The following is an 18352-nucleotide window of genomic DNA, read 5'->3' as shown; positions in this document are numbered from 1 at the left end:
GGATGTGATCTTTGATCGTTCCCCAGAGTCTAAAAAGTTAATTAAGTTAGAATAATTTTATACATAACATTGCCTCCCTCTCAAAAGAATGCTTTTTCCTCAAAGCATGCATAACAATGGGTGTTGTTGATGAAATGCTTCTATCTCCCAAGAAGCTTCTTCTTCTAGTAAGTTCTTCCACTTGATCAGGTATTCTTTAATTACTCGAGATCGCAACTTCCTTTCCCTGGTGGTAACAATTCATTTTGGTTCTAAGATGAACTTGCCTTCATCATCTAATATCAGAAGCATTGTCTATGCTGATTGGTGTTTGCCCACTTCCTTTTTAAGACAAGATACATGGAAAACATTGTGAACTCGACTATTATCCAAAAGGCTTAAGTTGTATGCTACTTGGCTGATCTTTTTGTTAATCTGATATGGTCCATAAAACTTTGGTGCCAATTTGTTTTTTCCTTTTTGCTTTAGGGATAATTGCTTGTAAGGCTGAAGTTTAACAAATACCCATTCTCCAACTTCAAATTCTCTCTTTGTTCTGTGTCGGTCGGCCTATTGCTTCATGCGATTTCTTGCAATACTTAGATTTTCTTTTAATGTTTGAAAGACTTTTTGGGTTTCTTCTAACTGCTCCTTAACTGCTGGAACTTTTGTCTCGGAAATGGCCAAGTCCTTCCATTTAGGAGGTTCATATCTGTACACAGCTTGAAATGGGGTCATCTTTGCAGAAGTGTGATAAGTTGAATTGTACCACCATTCAGCGAGATGTAACCACTGAGCCCACTTATTTTGTTTGTTTGCTGCAAAACAACGAAGATAAGCTTCTAAGCACTTATTGACAACTTTTGTTTGATTGTTTGTTTGAGGATGATATTCAGGACTCATGTCGAGGTATGTTCCAATATGTTTGAAAAGCTCCTTCTAAAAATTCCCTTTAAACTTTGGATCTCTATCACTAACAATGACTTTAGGAAATCCATGTAATTTGTAGATATTCTTGCAAAATATCTCAACAATCTCTTTTGCTAAATCTGATTTCTTCATTCCTATGAAGTGTGCATACTTTGTGAGTCTGTCTACTACTACAAGAATTTTATCTTTCCTGTTTTACATGGGTAATCCTTCAATAAAATCCATAGATATTTCTTCCCACTTTTGGTTTGGCATATTTAAGGGGTGGAGCAAACCCGGGGTTATAATGTTCTCACTTTTACTTCGCTAACATCGATCACATTCTGCTACATATTTTTGAATATCATTATTCATACCCTTCCAGCAGAACGATTGACATGCATTATAGTAGGTTTTAAAGAAACCTACATGTCCGACTAACAGTGAATCATGGGACTCTTTGAGAATCTTGACTTTAAATTTGGAATTCGGACTTACATAAATCCTTCCCTTGTACTACAAAATATCGTTTTTCCATTCAAATTTTGAATTTTGAGGAGAGTTATTAATTATAGCAATTATTTTTGGATCTTTTGCATACTCACTTCGGATTTCATTAAGCCATTTTGGGATTATAGCTAAGACTACAAACAAGGATGTTCCTTCATCTTTTCTAGAGAGAGCATCTGCCACTACATTGTCCTTTCCCCTTTTATATAATATCTCCATGTCAAACACAACAATTTTTTCAATCCACTTTTGTTGTTCTTCAGAGAGTATTTTTTGTTGGAGGAGGTACTCGAGACTATTAGGGTCTGTTCGTATGGAGAACTTACTTCCCAAAAGGTATTGTCTCCACTTGGCCAAGGCATACATAATGGCAAGAATTTCCTTGTTGGATGTAGACTTGAAATGCTCTTGCTTGTTGAGCTTCCTTCTTTCAAATGCGATTGGGTGACCCTCTTGCATTAATATTGCTCCTATGCCAAATCCTGAAGCGTCACATTCAATTACAAACGACTTTGAAAAATATGGAGTTGCCAATATAAGTGTATTAGACATAATTTTCTTCAAGTCTTTAAAACACTTTTCTGCTTCATCACCCCATCGAAATGAGTTCTTCTTTAGAAGATTCGTTAAAGGTGCGATTACATGGGCATAATTTTTAATAAACCATCGATAGTACGCAGTCAACCCTAAGAACCCTCTTAACTTGGAGATGTTAATTGGTGTAGGCCATTCTTTTATAGCCTTGATCTTATTAGGATCTACTTTTACTCCTTCCCTGGATATTATGTGTCTGAGGTACTCTACTTCTTGTTTTCCGAAGGTACACTTGGACATCTTTGCATAGAACTGATGTTCTTCTAATATGGTGAGAACTTCCTCCATATGTTTTAGATGCTCTTTCCATGCATTACTATAGATTAGAATATCGTCAAAGAATACTAACACAAACTTCCTTAGATATGGACGAAATACCTCATTCATGGTGGCTTGGAAGGTTGTTGGAGCATTAGTTAATCCGAAGGGCATTACCTTAAATTCATAATGACCTTCGTGGGTTCTAAAAGCAGTCTTCGATATGTCCTCTAGCCTTATTTTGATCTGGTAGTATCTTGATCTCAAATCTAATTTCGAAAAGTATTTATCTCCATGTAGTTCATCCAACATTTCATCGATAAACGAAATTGGAAATTTGTTCTTAATCGTTATCTTGTTTAGCCCTCAGTAGTCTACGCATAGTCTAAATGATCCATCTTTTTTTCGAACTAATACAACTGGAGCAACATAAGGGCTTCTACTTTTTGTGATAATACCACACTTTAAAAGATCCTGGACTAATCGCTCGATTTTTTTTTTTGATGATGGGGATATTGATACGGTTTGATATTGATATTATCTTGGGGTATTTGATCGGGTGTAATCTTCAACTTGTCACAAATATAGGTCAACATCACCATTGCTTGATTATGATTTAGATCCACCTTATTTGAAAGAATTGCATGATCTTTTTCAAATTCGTTATGGTTAGGTTCGAGCTGACTTTCTATTCTCTTTGTTGTATCTTGGAGCTCCTCGATTTTTTTGCCGTGTCTGGTCATCTTAGTCTCTAGTTCTATCAATCTTTTATTAAAATCGTCCATCAACATTGATGAAGACATTGATCGGGTATGTGGTGGTGTATATTTATTCAGCTTAACCTTTTTTCACAACTTGTCCCTAATTTTTTTTAGTTCTAAATAATATTTTTTTATAAATTTATATAATTGTAATTATATAGTACAATTATAATTTATATTTATTAATTAAAAAGAATATATATATATATATATATACATATATATAATTCAACTATAGTTTATGAAATCAAACATTGTGGCAAGGGACGCAATATAATAAATCGATAAGTCATTTTTAATTAAATCTAAGGGTGTCGGCTTGCTAACCGCAACGCTAGAAGAAATGTCGGATGGTCGGGGAGTGCAGAACAAACAATTTGTCAGGCGAACAGTGACTCGATAGGGAGACGAGGGAAGCGAGGGAATGGGTAGCAGTGATTGGAGACAGGTATGGAAGACCAGACGGCTGGAATGGAAGACGGCGAGAAGACAGTGAGGTGTAGGGCGGCGGACAAGGAATTGAGCGACAGGATTTGATGGTTGAAGAAGTCGTGACTGAGGTTACGATGGTTAGACGACAAGATGATAATGCGCGGTCGGAAATAAGATGTCAGGGACGAGAAGCGGGGAACACGACAAATGAGCGACAATGGAACAGTGAGGAAAAAAATCGACAATGTGGAACAAGGATAGGAGAGGGTTGACGCTGGAGAGGTAAGAAAATGTGAAGAGCAGAGGATTGAAGGAGAATGGATCAGCGCAGCAAGAGGTGTGGTTGAATCGATAACAGGCGAGAGGATCAGAGGCTCTGATACCAAATGGAGTCGACAGACTCAGTAAATAACAATTATACACATATTTTATTAGTAAATTGAAGGATGATTACAAAGAATGAGGACTCGGGCTTAAATATAGCCCAAGAGCCATTACATGAGGGACATGATCTTTGATTGTGCCCCTTAATCTAAAAACAAAGTTAATTAAGTTAGAATAATTTTATACATAACATATTCCTTCAGTTACAGATCTAGAGGACTCTAAGGCTTCTTCCCCTAAATCTCCTTTGAAGCATCCCTCCAGGGAGGTTTTGGGTTTTGGCCCTTAGCAGTCCATGCAACACTCCACATTTCCTAACAGCACGTTCTTACTAGCTATTAGAATTTAGATTAGATTTGCTTTTGGTTTGAGAGACACAATGGAGTCATGGACCAGTAGCTCTTCTGGATGATCTTCTATCATGAGCTTTTTATCTTCAATCTCAGATTGTGGCAGTTATATTTATATCGAGAAGGATGACATGCAATGCAATGTCTCCTTCTAGTCCTTCAGTTACAGATCTAGAGGACTCTAAGGCTTCTTCCCCTATATCTCCTTTGAAGCATCCCTCCAGGGTGGTTTTGGCTTTTGGCCCTTAGCAGTCCGCGCAACACTCCACATTTCCCAGCAGCACATTCTCACTAGCTATTAGAATTTAGATTAGATTTTCTTTTGGTTTTTATGAGAGTGAGCTTTTCCCTCCCACAATATATTAATACTATTGTACTTAGCAGTCAAATTGACCTATTTCTGGTCATATGTTGAACATAAATAGCATTCTCTTATCTTATCTCAGACATTTAAACTCTCACATCACAATCAATAATTTAATGAAATCAGACAATATTTGCATACATAAAGACATGAGAAAAGAGTTCTAGGTAATTGATTAAAGCTGATCAAATTCATAATTGTTGGTTCTGAGAATTTACTTAAAAAGCTTCAAACAGCATTGAATGCAATCTTGAAAATCACATCAAAAGCAAATATGGGAATGGTCAAGTAGCACCTTTGGAAGCGAATAGAAGGATGATTTTATCTGCTTCACCCTTTACAGCCAGCATATGTGCAAAACCATAATAGAGTTCAGTACACAGTCAATAATGTGGATGATTCCTCTTGATGTCAACCCAGTCAAACACAGAACTTAAGATCACTAAACAATTTATGCACAACAGAAAGAGAATTACCCATGAGCACGCATAAGGGGGTCTTCAAAGGTTGCATTGGGCGCATAAATCTCGAAGTCACGTGCTGTTGCAGAGCAGCCATAACTGCCATCCATAAACAGGTAATACAATTAAGATCATGCAACTTATATTTCTCTATTTTGGCACTCATCTACAACACTCCTCTACAACTTCATAAATTAGGCATACTTAACAAATTGAATCTTCCAATCAGAACAATGATTTTACGGTTTCACAAATGTATGTACTCATTCTATGTTAGAATTCCGGCATCTTCTTCCTTTTATGTTAAGAAATAACTTAAATACTAAAATTGTCTACTCAAATATAGGCCTATAGAGAACTTTTGATAAGTATTTTACTCAACATTCTCTTGTAGCAGGCTAATCCACAAACATATACAAATAATCTAGTGATAAGTTCGATGAATCACAACTATACCATATTGGTTTTTTGGGAGTACAAATTTGTAAAGCAATTGTGCAACAAGACCGAGTGAATGTTCCAGGACATCTTTTAGAGACATGTTCAATGGAGAGCAGCCCTTTCTGTGACCCATGGTTTTGTAAGAAGGTAACACTGAGCTTCAGGTTTGTGCTCTTTCTTACAGGGATAACCTTCATATTTTCTAGTAAGATGAAGGGAGTCTTCTGATGAGGCTATGCCAAAGCCATTTTTTTAAAAGAATTGTCCATTGGTTTTATGTAGAACATAGCAACAGCGATTTATGCAAAGGTCCATCCTATTAGGAAATATTTCATATCAGCTGATACGGGGCTTACTCAAAGATGCTTACCCTCTTTTCATATGTACTGAATGGATGCAAAGCTCCACAACACACCTTATTATGTCCTCTGCTTGATTTAGTACAATAATTTCACTATTTTTGGGTGAAAAAAAATCATAGTTATAACATGTGAAATAATATATAATAGCTCTTGTTGACCACTAAAGTTGCATTTGAAGATTTGTCTAAGACTCCATAATCAAAGTACACTTTAGAGCATTCCAGCACCATCAAATCAGTCAGATTTCCAGACTTCATCAAAGCTTTTAATCCCCTTCTTTTTCTCATCATTTTGTTCTTCAGATTCCACAGCCCTGCGGGGACTTTGTAAAAATGATGCTAGTATGATGAAACAGAGTCATGTAATAGGCCTAGGTAGCTTAGGAATTTACTAGAAAGTGAGTTCACTCTAGAGAGTTTTTTCCTTAGCTAATTATTTGTGTTTTTTAACACTGAATAATTAGTTGAGTTTTTCTCCCAAATATACCCCAAAGCTGGAGTGCAGCTTGATGGTAGAGTCTTAGGTGAGTCGTACTGTCTAGAGTCAATGTATATTACCATACTAGATCATCTCTAAAGTCTCGCGGAATTTGGTTAGGTCTAGGTGTCAATTTTTAATTGTTAAAAATTTCCCACAGGACAGGATTTTTAATAAATTTTTGATATAAAATGTAATAAGTGTTGTCTAGAGAAGTTGTAGGGGGTATGAGTACTCAAAATTAGACCTCTACACCTCAACTTTCTACTAAAACACACTTTGAGGGTCAAAAAGTGATTATTCACCCCTCATGACCCACTTTTTCTAAGTTTTGGCAAAAGCTAGCAAATAATTTAGCCATAAAATAATAATTACGAGAAAATAAAAATTCTCTCCGAGTGGAAAATACTCAAAAATGAGGTGGAAATTCACAAAAATTAAAAGTCAAGCCAAAAAGTTTTTGTGGATCCCATTCATGAAGGAAGATAACCAAAAGAAAATTTCGATGGTTCCAGCCACAACGAATGGTCCAAAAATTCACATTTTTCAAGGAAGACAATTAGAGTTCCAAGATCTGACAGGGATTTCGATTAAGTTTTGGTCAAGGATGAGTTTGAAAAGGGTCTCCACCACTCCAACATTTAATTGCCACTCCACCCAGCTACTTCCAAGTACAAATGACTATCTTCCTTAAGGATTTGCGCAGGGCATCAAGAGGGTTGCGATTTTCTCCATGGGATCTAGATGTTTCTCCTTGGGATCAAGACGTTTGGCCTTGGATCAACTACTTGGCACTTGGAGATGAGTTCTAGCATTGGGATCTACTCCCATTTTCTCTATAAATTCAACTTTTAGCTCCTCATTTGATATATAAAAAATCGATGCTACTGGGTGTTGAAAAAAATGTAGCAAGAAAGGCTCAATTCGACTTTAGCCTCAGTCAAATCGAGTAAATCAAAATTTCCGCATCAGCAGGACAATTTGGAGGCAGTTAACTAGTGTGACATGGCTCTTGTCACTTAGTTCAGTGAATTCGAGTTAGAGGGCTTGGAGTTCAGTTATGCATGTGTGATTGCTAAATTTTAGTAATCTCGTGCAGTTATTTTCAGTTGTATTTAGTTAACTGACCTCTAACTATTGATAGAGTCAATTGAAGGTTAGCTGTGCAGTAGGACAACTAATCAATTAGCCCAAAATAGCTAGTGCATGCAAGGAATTCGAGTTCCTCAGCTAGAGTGGAGATGACAAGGCAGTATAACATCAGTTGTAGACTAGTTTTAAGTGTATAGGTGTTGCATGAGTCAGAATATCAATCCTTGGAATTGTGCAATCAATTTAGAGGAAATTCCTATTTTTTAGGGGCTAATTTCCTTAGGATTTGCGCAAGGAAATAGAAGGCTCGGTGAGAAAATAATTGGCTAAGTGTTGGCCAAAGTTTGTCATTGAGCAGAGAGAATAGTTATTCTTTTGCAGGTTGAGCTTAGAGTTGGAGCTAGCAATTGTAATAGTTTCTCTATTCAACTGATTAATGCAAAGAGGCTCGAGGGATTTTTCCTAGTTGGGTTCCCTTAGAAAACATTGTGTATTTGTGATTTTTCCTCTTGCATGTCTATGCATGTTGTTTTAAATTTTGGTTTTCATTCTGCAAATTAGTAGAGTAGAATTGTGTCTCTTATTTTTCAGTTTGAAATCTTGAGCAATTGCAATTTCTATCAAATTTCTACATGGTATCAGAGCCCTAAAATCACATTAGAACCAATATTTTGAACTTGTCTCTCAGGAATTTTGATTTGGCAACTTCAGTGTAGTAGTTTTTCTTCAGGATCGAGAGAATTTCTTTCAATGGACTGAGATTGGAGTATGCCCTGGAGGGTAGCTCGAATTTCATAGTCTGGAAGGATCGAATGGAAGCAGTGCTCGATGACAATGGTGTGTTAGAATATGTTAAAACTGACATTGCAAAACCCCAGCAGTCTGATGCACAACAATTAGCCTAATGGAAGAAGGATGTTGCAAAGGCCAGGAGAATTCTTTTGGAAGGTGTGAGAGACCATGTGGTCTCAAATCTCCATGGCAAAGAGACACCATTTGCTATGTGGAAGACACTGACTAAGCTATTCGAAAATAACAATGACCATAGAAAATTGGCCCTGAAAGACAAACTTCGAAACATAAGAATGCAAAAGAATGATACTATTCCACAATATCTCTCCAGGTTTACACAAGTTCGATATGAGCTTGGAGGGGTTGGGGTGAACGTTGCTGAAGATGACCTGGTGAGCCTAGCTCTTTTAGGCCTTCCAAAATCCTGGCACAACTACCAGGACTTTGTGAATGGAAGGGAAAAATTACCGAATTGGGAAAGGTTGTGGTCCGATTTGGTTCAAGAAGAGTTCAGGAGAAATAACAGAGATGGAACATCATCCAAAGTTGAGGATGAAGAGAATTTTGCCTTGGTTGGAAAGGGAAGAAGGGCAAAGGGAAGAAGACCCAGAGAAAACCTGAATCCAGCCAAAATAATGGCAAGAAGAAAGACTTGAGCAAGATAAAATGCTTCCACTACCACGAATACGGGCACTATGCAACAAAATGTCTACACAAGAAGTCTACTAAGAATCCTTCAGGAGGAGTAGGAGGTGAAGGCTTCACAATTCGAATTATACTTCACCCTAATAACATGCATGGCTAGCACTATTGTGGGGAGTGTGTGGTACCTTGATTTCGGTGCCTCGTTCCATATGACAAAGTGCAAGGAGTTTTTCAGTAGCCTGGAGGAGAAGGACCTCCAGATGCGTATTGAAATGGGCGATGATGGGAGGTACAGTGCTACAAGAATTGGTATTGTCACTTTTGAGAGGGATAAAGCCTCTCATCTTCGCCTCAAAGATATTATGTTTGTACCTGGGCTGAAGAAGAACCTAATCTCTGTAGCAGTATTGCAGGATTGTAGCTATGATGTTATTTTCAGTAAAGGGAAAGCCTTTCTAAGACACATAGCTACCAGACAAGTGAAGCAGATCGGGTTCGTGTGAAGCACCTATACAAACTTGAGGTGGAAGATTGCACTGCATTAAGCAATAAGGACGAAAAGGTGCAGAGTCGAAATGTTGGAGAACTCTAGCACAAGAGATTGGGTCATCTACACCATGGTTCCTTAAAAATCATGCAGCAAATTACCACTGATCTCCCTAGAGGCTCCCTTGACCAACAGGATGATTGCAAGGGTTTCACATTGGAAAAATTTGTCAAATCCACTTTCCATGATCGAGAGAGCAGAGAAGATGCAACCTTGGAGCGAGTTCACTCTGATGTTTGTGGACCATTTTCTACAGCCTCCACTGCAAAACATAAGTACTATGTTATTTTTAATATTTATTGATGATTTCTATAGAAAATGTTGGATCTTCTTCATGCGAAAGAAGGATGATTTTTTCTCAAAATTTGTTGAATTCAAGGCATTGGTTGAGAAGTAGACTGGAAAGAAGGTGAAGGCTCTCAGGAGCGATAATGGAGGTGAATTTGTTTCGCATGCCTTCAAAGATTTTTGTGCGAAAAAAGATATTTGAAGAGAGTTGATAGCACCCCATAACCCACAACAAAATGTTGAAGTTTCTAAGTTTACTCAGTTAGAAACCCTCCATGCACTTTATCTGATTTATTCCTACCTACTTGTTATTTTTCCTTAACAAGTTATCTACAATGTAAATAAACACTAGTGCATGCTTAACATATTACAGATCAGCAACTAATAGAAACAAGAAAAAACACACATATGACACCATTATATTTGGACTAATGTCCCCGAAAAAACCCATTGCGGGAAAACTGGTGCAGCTATTTGAGCGTTTTCCTATTAAGCAATATCAGAGTACAATCTGGGTGCCAAAACTGGCCTACCCAACAGAGAATTTCCTTAGCAGTAATACCTCTCGATTTCTGGCTAATCTACTGGCTGAAACCCAGGATAATCCTTCCGGCAGCTACTCAGCCCCAATCTGTGTTATGAAACTAGCTCACAAAAAGATAGAAAAGATAGATCAACGCCTTAGAATTCAGCCTCTTCGAGGGGGCAACCTTCTTTACATTACATAAATGAACAATTCTTGGATGATTCAAATGACAAAACCCCTTTTCTATATATAAGAGTCTAAGGAGTACAATATAACCCATCCAACCTAACAATAATAGTATAAAGCCACAAAAATAACAATAGAGGGATTCTATGGGGCACAGTAATAACAATATGGGGACAATAGGGGCACAACAATATTAATAAGGGATACAACTACAATAGTAATGGGGTAATCACTAGTATTATAGGGACCCAACATGCCCCTCTCCTTCAAAAAAGTGTTGTCCTCAACGCTTGAGTAGTTTAGGATGCTTCTGTATAAAATTCTCATCCTCCCATGTGGACTCTTCAGCGGATAAGTTCTTCCACTTGATAAGATACTCCGAAATTGATCGATTTCGTAGCTGTCGAGTTCTTGTTCCTGTGACTGCTTCCGGTTCCAATATAATTTTTCCTTCCTCGTCAAGTTCTGGCAATATTGTTTGAGCTGGGAGCTTGTCGCCTATAACCTTCTTTAAACATGAAACATGGAAAACTGAGTGCAATCGAGAAGCTGCAGGAAGCTCCAATTTGTATGCCATAATACCAATCTTTTGCAACACCTTGTACGGACCATAATACTTTGGTGATAATTTATTATTCTTTTTAGCTTGCTTGAGGGACATTTGTTTATATGGTTGTAGCCGTAGGAATACCCAATCACCTACATCAAAACTTCTTTCGCTGCGATGTTGATCTGCCTATTGTTTCATTCTATACTGTGCCAACACGAGGTTATCCTTTAAGAGTTGGAGGACTTGTTGTTGATGTTCGATGTGATGTTCCACTGCTTGAACCTTAGAATTTTCTCTTAAATATGATGTGATGGATGGTGGCTGATATCCATAAAGTGCCATAAATGGGGTCATTTTTGTTGCTGTATGGAAGGAAGTGTTATACCACCATTCAGCCAGAGGCAACCATTTGACCCATTGTGTCTGTTTATCAGATACAAAGCAACGAAGATATTCTTCCAAACATTTGTTTACTATCTCAGTTTGTCCATCAGATTGAGGATGATAAGATGAGCTATGAGCTAACTGAGTACCAAGGCAAGAAAATAATTCTGTCCAAAAATTTCCAGTGAAAATGGAATCTCTGTCACTTACAATAATTTTTGGTTTCCATGTAGCTTTTGAATTCTTTCCATAAATGCAGTAGAAACTACACTGGATTTAAATGGATGTGATAATGCACAAAAGTGTGCATACTTGGTAAGTCTGTGAATTACCACCATGATGACACTCTTTCCCTCAGACTTGGGTAAACCTGTGATAAAATCCATTGAAACCTCCTCCCAACGTTGGCTTGGAATGGATAAAGGTTGTAATAGACCCGGTGTCTTAATTGTTTCAACTTTATTTTGTTGGCAAACCAAACATTCTGCCACAAACTTTTGAATATCTGATTCAAGGCCATCCCAAAAAAATTCCTTTTTAACCCTGTGGTAAGTTTTTAAAAATCCTGAGTGCCCTCCTATGGGAGAAGTGTGCAATTCCATAAGAATCTTTTGTTTTAGTTGGGAATTCTTACAGAGGTATAAGCGATCTTTGTACCATAACGAATCATTTTTCCAGCTAAATGTATCAGATGTATTGGAATCTTGTTGTAACTTTCGAATAAGTGCCCACACTTCTTCGTCATTCTTTCATTCCTCCCTTGCTTCATTTATCCAATCTAGTTGGATAATAGAAATGGCACACAACAATGCTTCCACATCCTCATCCTTTCTTGAGAGTGCATCTGCCACCACATTTTGCTTCCCTTTTTTGTAGATGATTTCAAAAGCATAACCCAACATCTTTGTGACCCACTTTTGTTGCTCTTCAGAGGATAATCTTTGTTCTAAAAAGTATTTAAGGCTATCATGATCCGTTTTTACCTTGAAGTGTCTTCCCATTAGGTAGGGTCACCATTTCTTAAGTGCATGGAGTATTGCCAACATTTCCTTCTCATAAATAGCTTTGTGTAAAAACTTTCCCTTGATTGGACGACTTCCAAAAGCAATGGGTCTTTCATCTTGCATTAAAATAGCACCAATTCCATTTCCTGAAGCATCACATTCCACAATAAAGGTTTTTGTGAAGTCCGGTGTAGCTAAGACCGGTGCTTGGCACATTGCCTCTTTAAGATGTTCGAAGGCCTTTGTTGCTTTTGGAGTCCATGAAAATGCATTTCTTCAATAAGGTTGTTAGAGGTGTTGTTATTCTCCCATAATTCTTAACAAACTTGCGATAATACCCTGTCAACCGGAGAAATCCTCGCAGATGCTTTATGGATGTGGGGGTTTTCCATTCCTTAATGGCTTTAATTTTACTAGGGTCTACCTTAACTCCTTCATGAGATACAATATGACCCAGATATTCCACCTCTTGTTCTCCAAAGAAACATTTGGATCTTTTTGCATATAATTGTTTCTCCTCCAATAGTTGTAGCACCCTGTCAACATGTTCAACATGATTCTTCCAAGACTTGCTGTAGATTAGTATATCATCAAAAAACACTAACACAAATTTTCTAAGGAATGGTTTGAAAATGGAATTCATCAAACTTTGAAATGTTGAAGGTGCATTGGTAAGGCCAAAAGGCATGACCAAAAATTCATAATGACCCTCATGAGTTCTAAATGTTGTTTTCAGAATGTCTTCAATCTTCATTCTGATTTGATGATATCTTGAACGAAGATCCAACTTGGTGAAGTAAATTGATCCATGCAATTCATCCAGTAATTCATCAATGACAGGAATGAGAGACTTATCTTTAATAGTAGTAAGCTTGTTGAGCTCCCTATAATCCGGACACATGCGCCATGATCCATCCTTCTTGTGCACCAATACTACTGAAGCAGAGAAAGAACTTTGACTCGGTTGAATTATACCAGCCTCTAGCATTTCTGTAACCATACATTCAATTTCACTCTTTTGGGCATAGGGATATTTGTACGGCCTGATGTTTGGAGAAACACTTCCTGGAATCAAATGAATAGCATGATCATGATCACGAATAGGTGGGAGACCTTTGGGAGTCTCAAATACCTTGGAATGATTGTCCAAGACTTTTTGGAGATTTGGAGAAATAGATGGTTCCAATGTGGAAACATCTAACGAACATAATTGTGCAATTACACCTCTTTGTTCCTTTTTAGAAGCTTTGTCATGCCGTTAGAGCTAATTATCTTTCCTAGTTTCCCTGCAATACCCCTTAATTCCACTTCCTTTCCTTCCACAGAAAATTTCATGAAAAGTTCTTGAAAATTAAAAGCTATTGTACCCAAGGATTGTAGCCATCGGACTCCTAGTACAACATCAGCACCTCCCATTGGAATGGAAAGCATTGGGCTAGTCAGTACATATTCTCCCATGGATAGCTTGATATTATGGCACTTTCCAGAGCAATTTATTGTTCCTCCATTTGCAATCATCACTTGACACTCTGGTGCTGGATATAAGAAGCAATTCAATTCTTTTGCTACCTTACAGTGAATAAAATTGTGGGTACTTCCTAAATCAATCAACACTATTACCTTTTTATTCTTGATTTGTCCTTCTATCTTGATGGTTTGAGGAGTGGTAATTCCTGCCAATGCATTACAAGATATGGTCGGATTCATTTCTTCTTTATCTAGGCTTTGTTCCTGGAGTATATCCTCTTCTTTTGACCTTTCTTGCTCCTTTTCTTCTTCCTCTTCACAATCTATGTAGAATAATTTCTTCTCAGCACACTTATGACCTTTAGTGTATATGCTATCACAACTGTAACAAAGCCCTTTTGCTATTTTTTCTTCCAATTGTTGTGGTGTCAACCTTATAGGTTGTGGAAGACTAGGGGCAACAACACTTCCATCTTTATAGTTGTGAGTGGAATGCTTCCTAGTTGCCATAATTTTGCTTTCCATTTTTCTTGCTAATCTGAATGCCTTCTCTAATGAATCAGGTTCCCAAAGGCACACATCATGTTGGATATTATCCTTTAAAGTCCCTAAGAACACATCAATCCTATGCTCCTCTAGAATATTTTTTACCCTTATGTTCAATTTTTGGAACTCCTCAATGTGCTCCATTATTGAACCCTTTTGTTTGAGACTTATCAATTGGCTAAAAAAAATGTTGCTTTTTGTATCCTCATATTGCGCTGTCAATTGTTCCGTAAAAATTGCCCAAGTGATAATTTGTTTACGAGAGCAAAGCCATTGATACCATACAAACTGATTTGGTTCCAAATATAAAGTTGCAATATGTACCTTTTGTGTGTTTTGCACATTATTGAGATCGAAAAATTGCTCCATCTGTAATATCCATGTTGCGGGATCCTTGCCATCAAACTTCCTCATATCGATTTTTGGAATATGGTGGATCTTCAATCCCACATTAGAGTCTATGAAATCATGATTAACATTTCTTTTGTTCGCATCATGAATTTCCTTTACTGCCTTTTCACCATTAGTAAGTATTTCTTGTAGAAAATTTGTCAAATCTGTCTTCAAATCTGCCATGTCTGTCTTCAAATCTGTCTTCAAATCTATCTTCAAATCGTCCATCTTAGCTTCCATGCCCTTTATCTTATAGATTCCATGCCATTTATCTTAGCTTCTGTTAGCTTTTGTGATAGTGACATTTATTGCACTTGGTTTTGTAATTTTGATATATCATGTAGCATTTCTTCCTCTTCTTCATGAGTCACACTAGAGATTTCAGGTTGCTTATTAGGTGTTTGCATTTTCTTTCCTCGGGGCATTAGTTACTGATAATAATGCTCTACTATGCCCTTTGAATTCCTTCAAAATAAATTTTCAAACCAAGCTTAAGCAAAAATTTAAAAAAATCTACACCTTTTTTCACTTTGTAAGAGCTCGATATTGCCTCTAATGTATCTTTGTACTTTCCGATCATCCAGTTCTGAAATTGCGATCTGTAGTAGCCCTCTGTGTCCTCTTTCCAATGCCACCAATCTGATCCAAATTGGATTCTCCAAGGAAGAGTTATGCGAAATCTCCCACAGTGACTTGATTATAGATTAGTTCAGTAGAGCGAACTTGTACGACATGCCACGAGTCACTGTTTCTACCTTTGGCTCTGAAAAATATATACAAGAAACTACAGTCTATCTTCTTTCTGTACCTTCTTTTAAAATTTCAATCCGATGCTCAGAGAGAAAGTTATGACGATTTTCCCCAGGTCACCTGTTTGAAATGTAATTCAAGTGTCTGCAAAAAGACCAACTTCCTCAGATCATATCTCCGCAAATATAACGCGAAAAGATCTAAAATTTGGACCCGAGGTTCAGTGCGATGTCTTCTTAAATGGGTTTTTTTTTAGCTTCTGAAACATCGCAGAAAAAAGTTATATCGAAAATGCCACAATGACCTATTTGGAGCAGTGAAACCCTAGAATCCAAAGCTCTGATACCAAATGTTATGAAACCAGCTCAGAAAAAGATACAAAAGATAGATCAATGACTTAGAATTCAGCCTCTTCGAGGGGGCAACCTCCTTTACATTACATAAATAAACAATTCTTGGATGATTCAAATGGCAAAACCTCATTTCTATATATAGGAGTCTAAGGAGTACTATATAACCCAGTCGACCTAATAATTATAGTATAAAGCCACAAAAATAACAATAGAGGGATTCTATGGGGCACAGTAATAACAATATGGGGACAATAGGGGTACAACAATATTAATAAGGGATACAACTACAATAGTAATAGGGTAATCACTAGTATTATAGGGACCCAACAATCTGCCCCAGAAACCCCAGCATCTGCCCAATCTGGACTGCGTCATCCTTTCGTAGCCCAGCGTTGGCCCTGCGTCAGCCTCTCCTAGCCCAGCGCTGGCCCTGCGTCAGCTTATCTTGGCCTGCGTCATCCCCAGGAGGCCCTATGTCAGCTCTCTGAGCCTCTGCGTCAACTACGCTGGCCCCGCTGGTGCTTTGCGCAACACTTAGCTGCCTTTGCATGGCCTTGCGTGAGCACTGGCTGCTCTCGTGTCTCTCTTTCTGGCTGCTCTACTGCTATCCCGACACTATCTCTGCCTCTCTGGTATTCTTTTCAATTTGCTCAAGTTCTCATTCATGGCCTTGACCCAACATTCATCTTTGCATGCTTCATTTACATTTTGAGGTTCGGTGGAGGATAGTAATGCTAAATAGCTTGAGGTTTCTGTAATAGTTCTTCTTGTCTGTACACCTGCCTCTTTTTCCCCTAAAATTTGAGTTTCTGGATGATTTTTCTGAACATACCTATATGGAGTATTTTCTTTTACCATTCTCTCTTTTTCTGGTGCTTCATTGGTTTCTTCTTCAGAATCATTGTGATTTGATGTGGGAAAATAATCCCCATCTTCTTCATTGTTATAATCTTCGGTTTTTATCTGTTTTGGATTTTTGCATGCTTCATCAACTACAACATCAATACTTTCAACAATTTTCCCAAGTCTTTTATTATAACATTTATATCCTTTACTTCGGGAAGAGTAACCAAGAAGAATACTTTCATCTGCTCTGGGCTCAAACTTACCAAGTTTTTTATCAGTCCTTTTGATATAACATTTGCTTCCAAAAACTTTAAAGTATTTTACAGTAGGAGTCTTATCATACCAAAGTTCATGTGGAGTTTGAGTGCTGTTTACCCGAACATTTGCTTGGTTGAGAATAGTTACGGCGGCGAATGCAGCTTCACCCCAGAAGGTTGCAGGAGTTTCAGATTCATCTAGCATAGCTCAAGCCATTTGTTGAACAGTTCTGTTCATTCTTTCTACCACTCCATTTTGTTGAGTCGTCCTTGCGGTGGAGAATTGCCTTTCTATTCCATGTTATTCACAAAAGTCAAAGAATTCATCCGTGGTAGATTCCCCCCCTCGATCAGATCTGAGGCACTTGATTTTGCGATCTGATTCATTTTCAACCAAAGCTTTGAAGGCTTGGAACTTTTCAAATACTTCATCTTTATGCTTTAGAAAACCTATCCAACACATTCTGGAAAAATCATCGATGAACAAAATAAAGTATTCTTCTCCACGCGGTGACTTTTTCCTTGATGGTCTACATAAATCAGTATGGACAAGTTCAAGAGGCTTACTAGCTGACCCTTCTTTTTCAATGAAGTGAGCTCTGGTTTGCTTACCGATTTGACATGGTTTGCATATTGTATTTTCAGGGATGCTGATATCTAGAATATCATGAACAACCTTGAATCTGCATGCTTTTCTTATTTGAGAAAAGCTTATATGTCCCAATCTTTTATGCCACAACTAGTTTTCATCATTTTTGCTTAGATAGCACTGTTGTTGTCCTCCCTTGAGTATGTATAAGTTGTTTGGAGTTCTTGTACCTTTGATCACGGTCTCTCCTATATCATGCTCACGAACAACACATCCGTTTGATCAAAATACCACTTCATTTCCTTGATCACACATTTGACTGAAAGTCAACAGGTTATGCTTTAGACTGTCTACATATATAACATTTCCAACTTTAACCTTTTCTTTCAAGAAAACAGAGCCTTTACCTTTTATGACAGCAGGAGTGTCCTTTCCAAATGAGACATTCTTTTCCTTTTCTAAGGCATTATATGAGTCAAGTTTTTCTTTGTCACTGTCATGTGTTTTGAGCATCCACTGTCGATGTACCACTGATTTTCTTATCCTTCTGCATACAAGGCTATACCACATCTTTCTGTGTTGGGTCCCTATAATACTAGTGATTACCCCATTACTATTGTAGTTATACCCCCTATTTATATTGTTGTGCCCCTATTACCCCCATATTGTTATTTCTGTGCCCCATAGAATCCCTCTATTGTTATTTTTGTGGCTTTATATTATTATTGTTAGGTCGGCTGGATTATATTGTGACTCCTTAGACTCCTATATATAGAAAGGAGGTTTTGTCATTTGTATCATCCAAGAATTGTTCATTTATGTAATGTAAAGGAGGTTGCCCCCTCGAAGAGGCTG

The 18352-nt window shown here is 37.6% G+C and overlaps 1 protein-coding gene across 1 annotated transcript in view; it reads right to left on the bottom strand.

Annotated features, from left to right (window-relative positions):
* Positions 1-18352, bottom strand: part of LOC149218893 (Nuclear transport factor 2 (NTF2) family protein) — a 352149-nt gene that overhangs the window by 128750 nt on the left and 205047 nt on the right. The window contains exons 3-4 of the mRNA XM_089382500.1: positions 5018-5101; positions 4837-4876 (exon numbers count right to left, since the gene is read on the bottom strand). Of these exons, the coding sequence (XP_089238626.1) occupies positions 4837-4876; positions 5018-5101 (124 nt within the window). The remainder of the gene's footprint in view (positions 1-4836; positions 4877-5017; positions 5102-18352) is intronic.

The sequence above is a fragment of the Pinus tabuliformis genome, chromosome Q (assembly GCF_031772625.1).
Source record: "Pinus tabuliformis cultivar Carrire ecotype Pingquan chromosome Q, CPIR1, whole genome shotgun sequence".
Taxonomy (NCBI): domain Eukaryota; kingdom Viridiplantae; phylum Streptophyta; class Pinopsida; order Pinales; family Pinaceae; genus Pinus; species Pinus tabuliformis.
The sequence above is the reverse complement of the archived record's forward strand: the minus strand, read 5'-3'. Positions and strand labels throughout refer to the sequence as shown.